The 14,368-nt window shown below is 64.2% G+C and overlaps 1 protein-coding gene across 1 annotated transcript in view; it reads right to left on the bottom strand.

Moving 5' to 3' along the window:
* Positions 1-118: 118 nt before the first annotated feature.
* The window catches only part of OSBPL5 (oxysterol binding protein like 5), a 20,438-nt gene continuing 6,188 nt past the window's right edge, over positions 119-14,368 (bottom strand). The window contains exons 6-21 of the mRNA XM_044919540.1: positions 12,826-12,906; positions 12,434-12,535; positions 11,211-11,414; positions 10,441-10,525; positions 8,748-8,919; positions 8,296-8,491; positions 7,004-7,188; positions 6,322-6,403; positions 4,905-5,003; positions 4,433-4,529; positions 3,740-3,838; positions 1,871-1,968; positions 1,338-1,427; positions 1,102-1,238; positions 491-676; positions 119-290 (exon numbers count right to left, since the gene is read on the bottom strand). Coding sequence (XP_044775475.1) covers positions 119-290; positions 491-676; positions 1,102-1,238; positions 1,338-1,427; positions 1,871-1,968; positions 3,740-3,838; positions 4,433-4,529; positions 4,905-5,003; positions 6,322-6,403; positions 7,004-7,188; positions 8,296-8,491; positions 8,748-8,919; positions 10,441-10,525; positions 11,211-11,414; positions 12,434-12,535; positions 12,826-12,906 — 2,085 coding nt within the window. The remainder of the gene's footprint in view (positions 291-490; positions 677-1,101; positions 1,239-1,337; positions 1,428-1,870; positions 1,969-3,739; positions 3,839-4,432; positions 4,530-4,904; positions 5,004-6,321; positions 6,404-7,003; positions 7,189-8,295; positions 8,492-8,747; positions 8,920-10,440; positions 10,526-11,210; positions 11,415-12,433; positions 12,536-12,825; positions 12,907-14,368) is intronic.

Here is a 14,368-nt window from a genome sequence, read left to right on the forward strand (position 1 = left end):
GGGGGGGGGGGGCCGGGGGGGGGGGGGGGGGGGGGGGGTGTGAGTGCGTGGGGGAGGGGCAGGCAGGCAAGAGTGAGGGTGGGAGAGACGGCCTCACCTACAGCCTGACAGTCCCTTCCTACTGCTGAAGTTGACCCCGGGCAGGGACCCTGGGGGAGCTGACCTGGTGCCTGGGCCCCGGGCTGCCCAGGAAGGTGGTCTGGTGGGCCATGGTCTCCCGCCGCACTGTGTGCAAGACCCCGTCTTGCTCAAACTGGGCGATGTCCTTCAGGGGGTCCCAGGGGCTACGACTGGAGGGTCCAGAGGGCGTCTGTTGGCAGGGGCAGTGGCCCCTGGGAGGAGGGGGCCCCATCTCGGCCCAGCCCCAGCTTCCCAGCAGTGGCCAGAGCCCCAGAGAGGACCTACTGCCGGGGCCGGCCAGCGAGCCCCCACAGGAACCCCTCCTCCCCCATCACTCGCCCCTCCAGGGGAGCCCCCCAGCCGCACTCACTCCTCATGCTGGTAGCGCCACTCCTGGGTGGCAGGGTCCAGCCGGAACAGCTGTGGTTTCCAGGGCACGAGGTTCTGCTGGCGCTCGCGGATCCGCTGACGCTGCATCTCCTCCAATGAAGACTTCTCCTGTGTGGCCTTGTGCTGGTCGCCCTCGCCGATGGCCCTGGTGACGTGCTGCCAGAGCCTGGGGGTGGGGCACGTGCTCTGAGCAGGTGATCTGGACGGTCCCACCCCCTGGGGGCCGGAGGGGAGGCTTAGAGAGCAACCTCCACTTGCTTGCCTCCAGGGACAGGGAGCTCACTCTCTCCTGGGGAGCCTGAGTGTCTTAGAGCGCTGGTGATTCAAAGTGAGGTGGTTCTCCTCGACCCTGAGCTCATACCCCCACCGGCAGGGTACTCCCTGTGGAGCAGCTGGGCATCTGCTGTTCCCAGGCCTCATTCCCTCTCCCTCAGCTGCCCCAGCAGGACATGGCGTCTGTCATGGGGGGGTCCCCTCTGGTCCACCCCTCCCTGCCAGGGGCACCCCAGGTCATGCTCGCTGCACGGAAACCCTGCCCAGCCACGCCAGACCTGGGTCTGGGGATCCGGCAAGTGCCCGCGGGCGCCTCACCTCTCCGACTCCAGCTCTGTCTGGTCTTCCAACAGCACCGTGTGCCTCTTCAGCCTCTGTCCCCGGACCTCCCTGCTCGGGTTCCAGAAGAGCTCCACGCTTCCTCGGCCCTCCTCCTTGAGGAACACTTCTCGGTCCTGCCCCAGATGGCCCAGGCAGGAACAGAGAGGTTGGCCCCGCGGCTGTTCCTATGCCCATGGGCCCGCCTGTGCCTGCCCCGGACGGCAGCCTCTTACCCAGTGCCCGCTGAGACGCGCGACGACCTCCTCCCCTGACGTGATCTTCCCCGAGATCTGGTTGATGCTGGTGCTGCCCCCAAAGAAAGGCTGTGGGGACACCCCGAGACAGGGCTGGTGAGGGGCCGGCGGCCTCCCCAGCGCCCTGGCGCCCCGCAGTGAGCCGGGGAGGAGGAGGCCCCTTCCTCACGAGGTGCCGGCTCTCAGCCCCTGGGACGTGGGAGGCCGGCCTGGATGGGACCCAAAGCTGGAGGCTGCCACACTCGCCCAATGCCTCAGCTTGAGCTCAAGGATGCAGGGGGCCTACCAGGCCTGTGCGCCCCATGGCTGGGAAGGGGTCTGGGCCTGTCCTGGCTCCGCTGTGCGGCCTGCAGGAGCCCCTTCCTCTCTCTGGGCCCTGGCTATGCTACGGAGATGCCAAGAGCTGCCCCCTCCTGAGTGCATCTGCTCCAGAAACCATCCCTGGGGTGCGGAGGGGGCCCCCCCGGCCCGAGCCCACTCTGCTCAAGGCCCTCCAGTGGCTGAAGTGCTACCTTGAGCTTGAATTCCAGCTCAGCTTGGAAGTTGGTCTTCTCACACTCGATGGTCACTCTCCCGCCCAGCTCCATGGTCATGGCGCCATACAGGATCCCTGAAACACAGTCTCCTGCTCAGTCCTAGCACTGCGTCCCCACACAGCACCGCTGACCCCGAGGAGGCCGGTGTCAGAGCCTGGGGGAGAGGACAGGAGCCCCCGGGGGCAGAGCCTCTGGGATGGAGAGGAGCTGGTGGGGGCGGGAGGCAGAACCCGGCCCACGCATGTTTCCTCAGTGACCCTCTGCCCCCAGGGCCTCTGCCCGAGAGTTGCTCTGTCCAGGGAATGTCCTGCCCTTGGCAGGTTCCTTCCTCCAGGACACCCTTTCCAGGCTCCCAGGGGCCCCACTGCCCCCATGAAATGCTCATTACCATCTGTCATTTGCTCTGTAGTTCGGGCCCCAAGGTGGGCTCCTCCATCTTCCCTGCTCGCTGCTGTGCCCAGGACTGGCCCGGCGTGTTTGTTTAAACTAATACATGCATTATATATATATTTATTAAAGATTACACTCATCTATTTATTTGACAGAGAGAGAGCACAAGAGCAGGGGGGAGGGGCAGAGGGAGAAGCAGACTCCCTGCTGAGCAGGGAGCCCGATGCCGGACTCGATCCCAGTACCCCGGGATCATGACCCGAGCCGAAGGCAGACGCTTAACCGACTGAGCCCCCCAGGCGTCCCTAATACAAATACTTTTTAATTAATGAAAGAAAGAACGAATCTTCTGTTTCTTGCCATGTGGAGGACTTAATCTAACTAAAGAGAAGAGCTGTGTGTATTATAAAACACTTGGACGTGTGGGATAGAATGAAAAGATAAAAAAGGCAAGCCCAGGGAAAGAGCAGAAGGGCTGGGAGTGCCCCCAAATCCCGCCAGTGCACAGGAGGGGAGCCCCACGCTCCTGCATGCGGCTTGCCCCGGGAGCCATCCAGGATGCTCCAAGTGGGAGAGGCAGCTGGAGGGCAGGGGGTGCGGGGATCCCGAGAGAGAGAGAGAGAGAGAGAGAGAGAGAGAGAGAGACACGCCAGCTTTCTCTGACTACACCTGCTTTTGTAGTTTCGAACTTTGGATCCAGGTAAATACTGCATTTCCATAATGACCTACAAAATGAAATCACAAAAGCAACTGGGAGCAAAAGGAAAATGAAACAAAACAAAAAGGAAGTGGGTGTCTGCCTGGTGGTGTGATACTGGAGGGGGGTTATTCCTGCCGAGTTTACAAATCCCATTGGGGTATGCTTAGGACAAATCAATCCCCAAAAGGAAACGGCTCGGCTCGGGTTCGGCTCGGGCTGTTTGCAGCCTCGGCTTGTTGGGGGTAGGGCTGGTTAGTGTTACTCTGACTGTGTGTGTGAAGTGGCTAAGGGAGAGTAACGACAGCCCAGAGCGGTGTTGTTTACAAAGGGGCTTTCCCGCCAGGGTTGGGGGTGGGGAGGGGGGACGCAAGGGGAGAGGGGGGAGACGGTTCAGCTGTCAGGCCAATGGGTTACAGACACCCACCCTCTTGGATCCGGATTGGAAACCTGTAAACTCATGATCCATTTTAATCTTAAAAAAAAAAGATGCTTATGTTTCTTTTACTGGAAAGTTCTAGAAACAATGACAAAACCACTCTTAAGAAGCAGATCTGGTTTGCGGTCTGTGACAGGAAGTGGGCTCTTGTGACAGGAAGTGGGCGCTTCGAGTTGAAAACATTTTGTCAGACAACTTTCCAGGCTAGGAAGTCATCAAAGAGCCAGGATGAACCCTCAACAAACAAACAAGGACAAGAGCGTCCCGCTGAGGGCGCCGGCCGGGGCTCTGCCCTCCTGGTGGGCGGGGGGCCTCTCACCTTTACAGTGGGCGTAGGGCATGGTGAGGGTATAGTCCTCTGCCAGGTTCAGGAAGGTGAGCGTGGCCTTGCCGTCCAGCAGAGCCGACAGCGAGTTCCCTGGAGAGATGGGGTGGTGGTGGGTGGGACCAGTGAGCAGACATGGGACCTCAGGACCTGGGGGCCCACCCCCTAAGTCACACGGTCTGAGCTCCCTTCTAGCAGGTGCGAAGCATTCCTGGTCCCTCCAGCCGGGTGACCGTGGGGCAGCTGGGCCTCTCACCTAAGCTGTGGGTCACTTCACCTCCCTGACACTCAGATTCTGGAAAAGCGCCCTGACCCAGGGCGCACAAGGCCCGGCTCCCAGGGAGGGCTTCTGAGGCTAGAGGCTGCATGCAAACCCCTGCTCTGATTGTCACCCCCCCACAATGGAACTCCTGTGGCCCCGGAACAGTTCCGCTCTGTGCTGACACAGCACATGTGATGTGGCCGGGCCAACCGCACAGCAGGGTCTTATCACGCAGGTTCTCGCCCACAAGCGGTGCCCCCTCTACGGCTCGGCGGTGGGGGGGCCCCGCGGGCTCTGCCTGGCTCCAGGTCCCTGACCCGGAGAGGTGGGGAGGGAGAGAAACCTGGCCACCGCATCCGGGGACCCAGTCCCCCCATCTCCCCCAGGCCCCGGGAGATCCCAGGGGAGCCCCACCCCCCACTCACCGTAAAACCGGGACTTAGCCGTGATGCTGCCGCTAATGCAGAAGCCGTCCTTCCGGTTGCTGACGTGGAAGGCGGACACGGGAGGGTGGTGGGACACCTGCAGGCAGAGAGGCACTCTGGAATGGCCCCGGGGGAGGAGAGAGCCCGGCTCCCTGATGAGCAGCCCCCCTCCCCCTGCCCCACCTTGTCCCTCCGGGCCCCCCGAGCGGCGCAGGGCCATTCCCGCTCCCACTGCTGCTTAGGGAAGCGGACACTGAGTCGTGGGCCTGGTGGCCATCTGCAGAATGCCCTGGGGGGACGGGATGCATGGACCCCTCCCGAGGAAACCCTTCCTGCTGTCACAGTGCTGGGCCTGCATCTCCTGGGGGAATCTCAATGGGCGGGGTGGGGGGGGCACCCGGAACGCGCACAGGGCTCAGACTCTGCCGGCTGAGGAGCCCGGTGTCCAGCCTGGGGGCGGTGGGGGCCTTGCCTGCTCCGCTATGTAGAAGGTGTGGCTGTTGGTCTGGGGATGGAACCAGCAGCAGCGGAAGGTCTCCCCCAGGATGGGGTTGTAGGGCTTCTTGATTCCCTGCAAGCAACAAATGGAAAGCTCATGTGAGGAACCAGGTGGGCCACGGACCCACGTGGGATGGGGTGTGGACCGAGGGGCAATGTGGGGGGCTGGCTGCCCATTGCCCACACCCCCAGGTGCCCACAGGGAGGCGGTCTCTAGATGGGAGGGCCTGGTTTGCCACCAGCACCTGGGGACTGCACCCCACTGTGCTCTGGGGAGAACATGCTTTGCCCGTGGTTCACATTCTGAGGGGCAGCCTATGAGATGTCCTGTCTGGTTCTTGGCTCCCAGGGGGACCTGAGACCCTCGCCAGGTCGTGCTGTCCCTGAACTTTGGACGGAACTGGTGCACAATCTGTTCAAGGCCCCAGTGGCTTCTACTGACCGTTTCATAAAATCCCAAATCCCACAGGCCTTCTCCCCTGTCCCCCGCCTCCCCTTCAGCCCCGCTCACCACCTTTCTGCTCCCCAAATGGCCCAAGTTCGTCCCCACTGCAGGGGGAGCAAGCTCCCCCCACTCAGGAGAGCCCTCCTTCTGGGGCTCAGACCCCCTGATCGGGTCGGAAGCAGCCGGCTGCCCCTTCACGCCACCCGCCAGGCGCATCACTTCCAGCTGTGTGTGCGCGCGTGCACGCGTGTGTGAATCTGTGTGTGCGTGTGCACACGTGCGCTTCCCCCTGGAAACGAGGCTCCATGAGCACTCAGTGCCTGCAGATGCCCAGGGAGGACACCTGCTGCCGCCCTTGAGAGCCGCGTCTGCGCTCGGGCCTAAGTGTGACTCTGGTCCGTCACTCGCCCGCCCCTGCCCAGCCCTGGGCCTCAGTTCCCCACGTGCACGGTGAAATGGAAACAGAATGATGCTTTCACGCTCGCACAGCCTGGAACCACCAGGCGCCACGGTGGCCAGGGGAGGGGGCGGGGCTGCGGGCCCCTCCTCTCACTACCTCCCCCCTCCCCCCAGCACGCTGCGCTCAGCAGAGCCTAAGTTTTGGGTTCTCAAAAAGTCTCTATGACTAAGAGACACACCATGAAAACCACAGGTCCCAGGGGCTCCTCCAGGTGCAGGGTCGAGAGCCCCTTTCCCAGCACCGCTGTGTGTGGTCGCTGTTTCTCTGAGGTGTGGAGGTCCCGCTTGGGCCCTGCAGGGAACTGGGACCACCCCTGTGGGCCTGGCCTGGCTATGAGGACCCTGGGTGGTAGGTCAGGGTGCTGCCCCCATGTCTGAGGCCTGGGGGCCGCGGCGGGGACCGTGTGGGGTCAGGGTGGCCCCAGGCTCTCCGAGGGGCAGGTAGGTATGGGGCCGGGGGGACGGCGCGCTGGGCCTCCCTTCTCACCTTGGGCTTCTTGTAGAAACCAGACAGATACCACTGCAGTACCAGCTTGATGCGGCTGTAGGCGTCCCCCTCCAGAGCAGCCCTGGGACAGCACGGGAGAACGACTCATCCCGGGCCGGGTCCCCGGCCACCCTCTTCCCGCCCTCCACCCGCCGGTCACGGGCCCCTCCTGTCCTGCCCAGCCCCGGGGCCATGGGGAGTCTCCTAGCCTCCCACAGGGACCCGAACTCTCCACCTAACCAGAGGGCCTGGGCAGGCAGGGTGTTGCCGGCTCAGGGCTGGCAGGGTGCCTCTGCCTTCAGGAAGGCCTCCGGGAGCTCCTCTGCACAGGCTCTTTCCAGCCTTTCCAGCCTTCGGGCTTCAGCTTGAGGGCACTGAGGCCAGGGCCCAGAACTCAGGACACCAGAAGGTGCTGGGGGCTGCCCCACACTCACCTTGGATGGTGGGGCCCTGACCTGACACACAGCTGCCCTCTCCCCCCCCGCCCCCATGAGCTGCTCCTGGTCTTAGAGACTGGGCCCACTAAGCAGGCTGAGCCAGCAGGGACCATGGATGGAGCTCAGCCCTGGGCCCCAGGGCCCCTCCGGAAACATCCACGGCCGGGGGGGATGGGTAGGGGCAGGGGCCAAGGGAAGCTGGGGTCTGGTGTGCATGGGTGCGTAGGGCACCCCCGCTCGCTCACCTGGACAGCAGGTCGGCGTGATAGTAGTAGTCAGAGAGCTTGTCGAGGAAGGAGCGGGGCTCCAGGACGAACGTGGGCAGCACCACGCGGGACAGGTCCATGCCCGGCCGCAGCTGCCTCAGCAGGACCCATATGAGACTCTTGTTCTCTTCCGACACGGTCTCTACCTGGGACGCCTGGCCCAGCTGCTGGCAGAGGGGCTGCGGTCGGGCCCCAGCTCCGCGCCGCCCGGGGAGCCGCCAGGTGGGGGGGACAGCGGCGGCTGGCTCTAGCTGCAGGAGGTGCCCCTCCGCGGCCTGGCCCCCGCCACACGGCCAGCCAGTCCTGCCCTGTCTGACCCCTGCCCTCCCTTGGCAAGGGTCCCACCCCCGCCCAGAGGGGCCTGTGCGGGCCCAGCCCAGCTCCTGAGGAGGCCTGGAGCTGGATTCAGGCACAGGAGGCAGGGCGTGTCTGGGCTGCCCATGCACCCCCCTTCTTGCTCCCTAGGCCGCCTCCTTGCACTGGCCCCTGCCGTGGGCGCCCCTGCCTCACAGAGGGGACCGCTGACTTGCCCGAGCTCTCAGAGCTGGCGTGAGGCAGAGGTGGGATGTGAACTCAGGGCTGTCTGTGTTTGTGGCCCGACGGCAGCCACCCCCAGGGAGGAGCAGGATCCGTCACCACCCTGCTGGGCCGCCTTCAACAAGTTGCTTTGCCTCTCTGTGCCCGCACGCCTGTCCTGAGGTCTCCTGCCGGGTCTCCCCAGGTTCCCCTGTGGAGCCGAGCCTCGTCTGTGCTCAGCCTCTGAAGGGTCCCTCGGGCTGCCCGCTCTCTGCCTCGAGCCCCTCGCGGGCACCATTTCCCCCCATCATGGGCCCGTCCCTACTCCCAGCTGCCAGCCCCACGGTGCTGTCAGAGGTGAACTGGGACCCGTCCGTCCACCTCCCATGTGTCCTGAACCCGCCACCTGGCCCTTCTCCATGGCTACCTGGGACCAAGGCCTCCGGGGAACTGCTCCTCCCTAGCGGGCCCCGGGCTTCTACCTCCGCCCCTCAGCCTTCTGAAGGCCTCGCCTGGACCCCAGGGGTCCCCACCTAACCCCCCCAGTGGTTTTCCCAACACCCTCAGCCGAACCCTAACGTACCACCTGTGCTCCCCGAGTTGTGGCCACCCTGATCTGCTCCCCCAGCCCCCGGGGCGCTACAGGCCCCCCCCACCGCCCGAGGGGCCGGCCAGGCTCTGCAGCCTCCGTCTGCTTCAGGGAGGCCAGTGAGGTACAGGGGGACACCCAGCTCTCCAGGGGGGCGGGCTCTCACCTCCCCAAACTCCTCGTGGACCTGCTCCACGTACGTGGTCCCCCTTGGCACGGGGCCCTCCAGGGTCTCTGACTGGGCGCTCCCGCTCTCGTTGGTCTTCCTGCTGTGGTCGTGAGTCTCGTTATCCGACTCCTCGGCGTTCTCTCTCTCCGACTTGTCTGAGAAAGCATCGTTCTCCAGGGAGGACCTGTTCAGCCTGGAGGGGCAGATGGCACTGTGGGTCCCCGGTCAGAGGCGCGGCCCGGGCGCCTCCACCCCTGGGGAGTGAAGGAGGCCTGCCTCCTGATCTGAGGTTGGGGTGGCCAGACTCCACGGTGCTTGGTCCCCCCGCCCACATACAAGGAGACCCCTCATATCAGTCCCAGAGACAGCCAGGGTCCTGGGGGTCCCCAGCAGAAGGGGACCTGGGCTTCTGGGAGGGGCCAGCCCTTGCCCGTCACGCCCCTGCTCACGGGCACAGGTCCTGGTCGTGGATGGCGGCCGAGGGGGGCAGCCCACAGAGCGAGGGGGGCGACGCGTCTGGCGAGGATCCGGGCTCCCCGTCACGGCCCTGCTTGCATGTGCTGAGTCGCAGGAGGCTGGAGCATCGCAGGGCCAGCTCCAGGGCGTCCAGCCAGCAGCGGCCTGCAGGGCGGCACGGGGTGAGTCCACTGCAAGCCCAGGGAGGCCCCCCTCTGCCAGAGACACCCCTGTCCCTTCCCCGTCCTCCTGGGGCATGGGTACCGCTGCCGCGTAGGTGTGCATGCATGTGAGCGTGTGTGTGGGGGGGACAGATGTGAACAAGGACGAGGCCTTAGCCGGCAGGCCGAGCCAGGAAGAGATGCGTGCCTGGAGGAAGACGCCCTTCAGAGGATGCTCACGGCACTCCCTCAAGGTCACACCTTAGCAAGACTCAGAGCCTCAAGTCCACCCGGACACCCGTAGCTTCGGTATATGGAGTTGGGGGGGAGGGCCCTACGTCATGAGAACTGCCTGCCAGAGGTCTCAGGGGGCACGGGGGGCCCCCGCGGGCCTGTAGCACAGAGCCGGAGGGTGGGGGGCAGGCTGGGGAGGGGGCTGGAGCGTCGTGGAGGGAGGGCTGGCCAGGGCCTGAGAGAGGCAGCTCCAGAGGGTGGAGAGTGGATGGACCAGGAGGGCAGTGGGCGACCCGAGGCAGAGCCGGCCAAATCCTCCCATCCCTGCTGCCTTCCTGGTGGAGGCTGCCAGAGGGTTCGACCAGCACCACCTCCACGTCCCCGGGGGTGTTAGCAGCTTTGGGGACATGTGTCCACCAAGATGCCCCCCGATGTCCCGGTGTGATTAATAACGGCAGCCCCTCCACTCAGAGGCATTGCCCCATTAAGTGCTCTTCTGGGGTGCTCTGCATCCTTTGAAGCCCCTCCTCATCCTCCAGGAAGCCCACCCTCATACCCACAGGGGCTGTGGGCCCTCCCTCCCCGCTCATGGCCCCCAGCCCATCAGGGACCCAGCTCATGCCTCAGCCCCATCGGCCTCGTCTGACAGCTGATTTTCTCTCCCCCTCGACTGCGGGCTCCCAGAGCGCGAGCGGTCCCTCCCGGAGCGTGGACGTGGCGTCTGTCCACCAGGGGGTGGTGTAGCACCAGCGGGCGGGCCACCAGCTCCGGGCTCTGGGCCCTGAGGGCCTGGAAGGGGGCAGCCGCATTTACCCGGAGCAGCCATTGGAGGGCGCTCCAACAGCGTGCACTGCATCTGGGGCACTTCGGATTCCCCACCCAGGCCTGGCCTTCCTTGCTGGCAGGTGGCCAGGGCCCCGTTTTTGTCATACATTACATGTAGATGGTAACGGGAGAACCCACCGATTCAGTGGTGCCCGGCAAGCGCTTGGCGCACAGTAGCTGTGATCTGAGGACTTTAAATCAGGTCATCAGGTTGTCCTGACAAGTGGGGAGCCGGGCGCTACTATTCATGGTTTACTTTGGGGAAACTGAGGCTCAGGGAGGTACTAGCAAGGGGGAGGCCTGCCTGGCCCGAGCCCGGGCTTGTCCCGTGGCATCTGGCCATCTCCTTTCTTGGGGGGCATTGGAAGGGACTGATAGTGGTCATGTGCACCCGTTTGTAAGTCGGCCAGGGCGCCCATGTTGTGCGGGGTCACCAGGGAGACCCGCAGGGCAGGCGGGGACTCACCATCCGACTCAGAGGCAGCCCTGAAGATCAGGTAGCTACTGGGGAGGGGCTGCGTGATGGAGCCCACACTCTCGCCCTTGGGGCCCTGGGGAGACAGAGATCTGGTGTCACCTGGGGGGGACACCCAGGTCACGCAGACTCACGCAAACCCCCACTGACACACACGTGGCCGCAGGCCCGCCAGCCACCCGGGACCAAGAGAGGAGAGGGAGCTGGTGGCTCCGTCCACGGCTCTCTAGCTCTGGACTCCCCCTTTTAGCATGGCCGGAACCAGCACACGCACATTCAGGATGCCCACTTAAATTCAAATCTCAAGAAAGAATACAGCTTTGTCCAGTAGGAGTATAGCCCATGCAATATTTGGGACATACTTATACTAAAAAGAACTATTCGGTGTGTGTCTGAAATCCTAATTTAACTGGACATTCTGGATTTCATCTGGTAACCTGACTCCCGTTGGTCCTGGGCCGGGCAGCTCCCAGTTAGGAGGCTGGGTCGGGGAGGTCTGGGCTGGGAGCAGCTGCTCACACGGCCCCGTCCCTCAGCCCCACCGAGGATCCACCTGGAGGGCCAGGGACCACATCTGATCCCCGGTCCCCGAGGGACCCACCCCATGGCCCCCCGCAGCTGGGTGGTGATGGGCCCATCCGGAACCCCGAGGTTCGCCTCCTGGCCTGCCCCCCAGTGCCAGCCTCCCACACGGTGTCCACAGGCCTCACTCCTCCCCCGGGGCCCGACCCCTTTGGCCCCGGGGTGCCCCGCTGCCGTACCTTCACGGCCCAGACGGACTGGTCCAGCGGGTGGAAGAGCTTGAAGCAGAAGCCGTCCTTCTTGGAGGGCCGCTCGATGAGCTCACAGCAGTGCAGTAGGACTGTGCCTACCCACTGGCCCACCTTGGGCGTCTTGTAGATGAGCAGCACCCCCGGCTTCAGCACGCACCACAGTCTGGTCCAGCTCTTCAGGGTCCCCCGGATCTGCGGGGAGGGGCGCCGCTGTTGGGGAGGCCGACACCCCAGGGGCACCTGGACAGTGTGGGGGGCGGCGCTGGGTGGCGGGCAGAGTCCTCTTTTGGCTTGTACGAGGGGTGCACAGACGCTAGAGAATTGTACAAGGAGCGCATAAATGACAGCGAATCCAGAGAAAGGCACTGAAGCCAGGAACGCATTTACTGGGGAGGCTCAAGGCCAGGGTCAAGGCCCTCCGGGGGTCCCGGGAGGAGCCAGCCACAGACGTGACTGTCGTCAGCTCTGCAAATCGTGAAATTTGTCATTTCTTTTCATTCCAAAGAAAAAAATTCACTTTTGTGCCTCATTTTTTATTCATAATTTTGTGGGGGGGAGAAAAGGAGCCCATGGGGGCCCAGGTCCTCGGCAGATGACCCGGTGCTGATAGGCCTGTCCTGTTTGCCCTCTGAGGCAACCCCAGGATTCAGCAGCTTTCCCTCTACCACGGGGGGCATGGAGACAAGTCCCCGGGGCTCAGTGAGGTCTGAACCCCAAGCCGAGAAGCCAGAGTGCAGCCTCCCCTGCTCTGTGCCCCAGCCCAGGGCTCCGTGCGCATCCTGGGACCCCATCTGCGGGCCAGGACCCCCACCTCAACTGGACATAGGATCTCTGCAGATTTAAGGAGGTAAAGATGAGGCCACATTGAAGTGGGGTGACATGTGGACACAGACACACAGGGGCCACGCGAAGGCAGAGGGTGGAGGGGCGTGTCCAGCAGCCCAGGGAAGCCTGGGGCCCCCAGAAGCTGGAGGAGCAGGAAGTGTCCCCCCTTAGTGCTTCCGGAGGCCTGGGGCCCTGCCCACAGCTCGATGTCAGGCGCTGGCTTCCAGAACTGGGGACAGTGGGTCTCGAAGCCCCCAGCTCGTGGTCCTTGGTCAGGGCCGCCGCAGGACGCTGACACAGATCACAGTCCCAAACACGCCGAACCGCCTCCTGACTGGAGGTGGAGGTGGCCAAGCCCGGGACACCCACCTGCCCGCCCCGCTTACCTTGAGGCTGTCAGCCATGATGACCACGCTGGGGTCCGTCAGGGCGCTGAACAGCTGCTTCGTGGCTCGCTTCTTCTCCTGCCGGTAGTTCTCTTTCTGTGCCTGGACCCCGGGCACCCAGCGGGCAGGTCAAGGGACAAGGCCCGGGCTGGCCCCGGCCCCGGCTCCTCCCACCTGCCGCGCCCCCACGGTCCAGCCCGGGGTGGGGGGTGGTGAGGATAGGGGCAGGGAGAGAAGAGGAGAGGAGAGGAGAGGAAGCGGGGGGGGGGGGCAGGGAGGTGGCCAGGACGTGGCCTGCCCCCTCCCTTTGGCAGGCTGGGGTGTGGTGACCTCACTGGCCCATTCCTCTGGCACATGACATACTTGTGTCCCCTTCCTGGGCCCGTGCGCACCTTGAGAGCTTCCTTCTTGGTGACCTTGGCTGTTGGGGACACACATTCCTTGTCGGACCCATTGTACAGCCTGTATTCTGCCTGCAAGAGAGACTCAAGTCGGGGGCAGAAGGGGCATCAGTGTGCGGTCTGGGGCTGCAGAGGCCTGGGGGGCGGCCGGGGGGGCTTGAGGTCCGAGAAAGGTGCTCCTGTCCCTCACCACGCAACACCCTCTGTTCGGCTCACCAGCGATGCCAGGGGTGGGGGGTACAGGGATGGAGGACTCGGGGTAGCCAAGGACAGCATGTGGGCGGGAGCTCAGAGGTGCCCGGGAAGCGTCCACCCCAGCCACCATGTGCCCAGCCTCTGGGCGGGGGGCCACACTGCAGTGCAGACTCTCCTCCCTGGTGCCCTGGGAGCTGCTGAGCACGGGTCCCATGCCCGGACGCTCTCCGGGGCCTGCCCACGGCTGCGGGGAGCCAGGTGGACCGAGGAGAAGCCTGGACGCGCTCCGTGGGCCAAGAGCAGCAATCAGGGGTCTGGGGCTGGAAGGGGCCGTGGTCCTTTAATAGATGGGGAAACTGAGGCCTGGGGGTGGTGAGGGTAGCCAGGAGAGGAAGCAGGATTAAGGGGTTAAAGGCAGGGCAGAGCAAAGCATGGCCCGAATCCTGCCCTCCGCCTGTTTTTGTTCAGCCTGTGAGCTCGGAATTGTTTCGCATTTTTAAGTTGTTGAAAAAAAGTCAAAAGAATAATATTTTGTGAGACATGAAAATCATGATTCGTGGCTCCTTTCTCTGTGACGGCAGCGTGAATACTTGAGACAGAGTCTGGGTGACCCCGAAGCCACACAGACTCGCTCTTGGACTCGCCCTCGGTCCTTTCCAGAAAGAGTCGGCCTGCCCGGCTCTGCTCTCCGGGTGGTGTGCCTGGGGGGTCCTCGCCAGCGCCGCCCTGAGCCCCCAGACAAGGGAGGAAGGCCCGGTGGCCTGAGCCCCCCAGCCTGCAGGAGGCACGGGCCCAGTCACTGTCCCATTTGACTGACTGGGAAACTGAGGCCCACGAGAGAGGGTAAGCAGCTCCCCGAGGCTGCAAGCCAGGAAGCGGCAGGGCTGGGACTCGCATCGTCCAGCAGGCTGGTCATCCCCACAGTGCCGTGTGCCAGGCACGGTGTCGGGCACTGGGTGTGGAAAGCAGGCCATCCACGAATCCCAGCGCTGCCACAGCCGGGGCTCACTCATCCTCCATGTCCCGCGGATGAGGAGACTGTGGCTCAGAGAGGCTCAGAACCTGCCCGGGGTCACACAGCTCACGAGGCGCCGAGCTGGGACTGACCACAGGAGGGATGGGGGTGCAGAGGGGACTCTGCTCTAGAAGCAGTCTTGGAGCTGAAGCAGAAGTGTAGGCCAGATGCTGTCCGGTGGCAGGTCTCTGGGGGCCGGGGCTGACCCACAAAGGTGCTCCCAGAGGTCCTCCTGGGGAGCGCCCCAGCCCCCTTCACACAGGCTGTGCCCCCAGCCTGGAATGCTCTTCCCTGTTGCGGGGAAGACCCTGCTCCCTCCTCAGG

Source organism: Neomonachus schauinslandi, chromosome 11 (assembly GCF_002201575.2).
Source record: "Neomonachus schauinslandi chromosome 11, ASM220157v2, whole genome shotgun sequence".
Classification (NCBI taxonomy): Eukaryota; Metazoa; Chordata; class Mammalia; order Carnivora; family Phocidae; genus Neomonachus; species Neomonachus schauinslandi.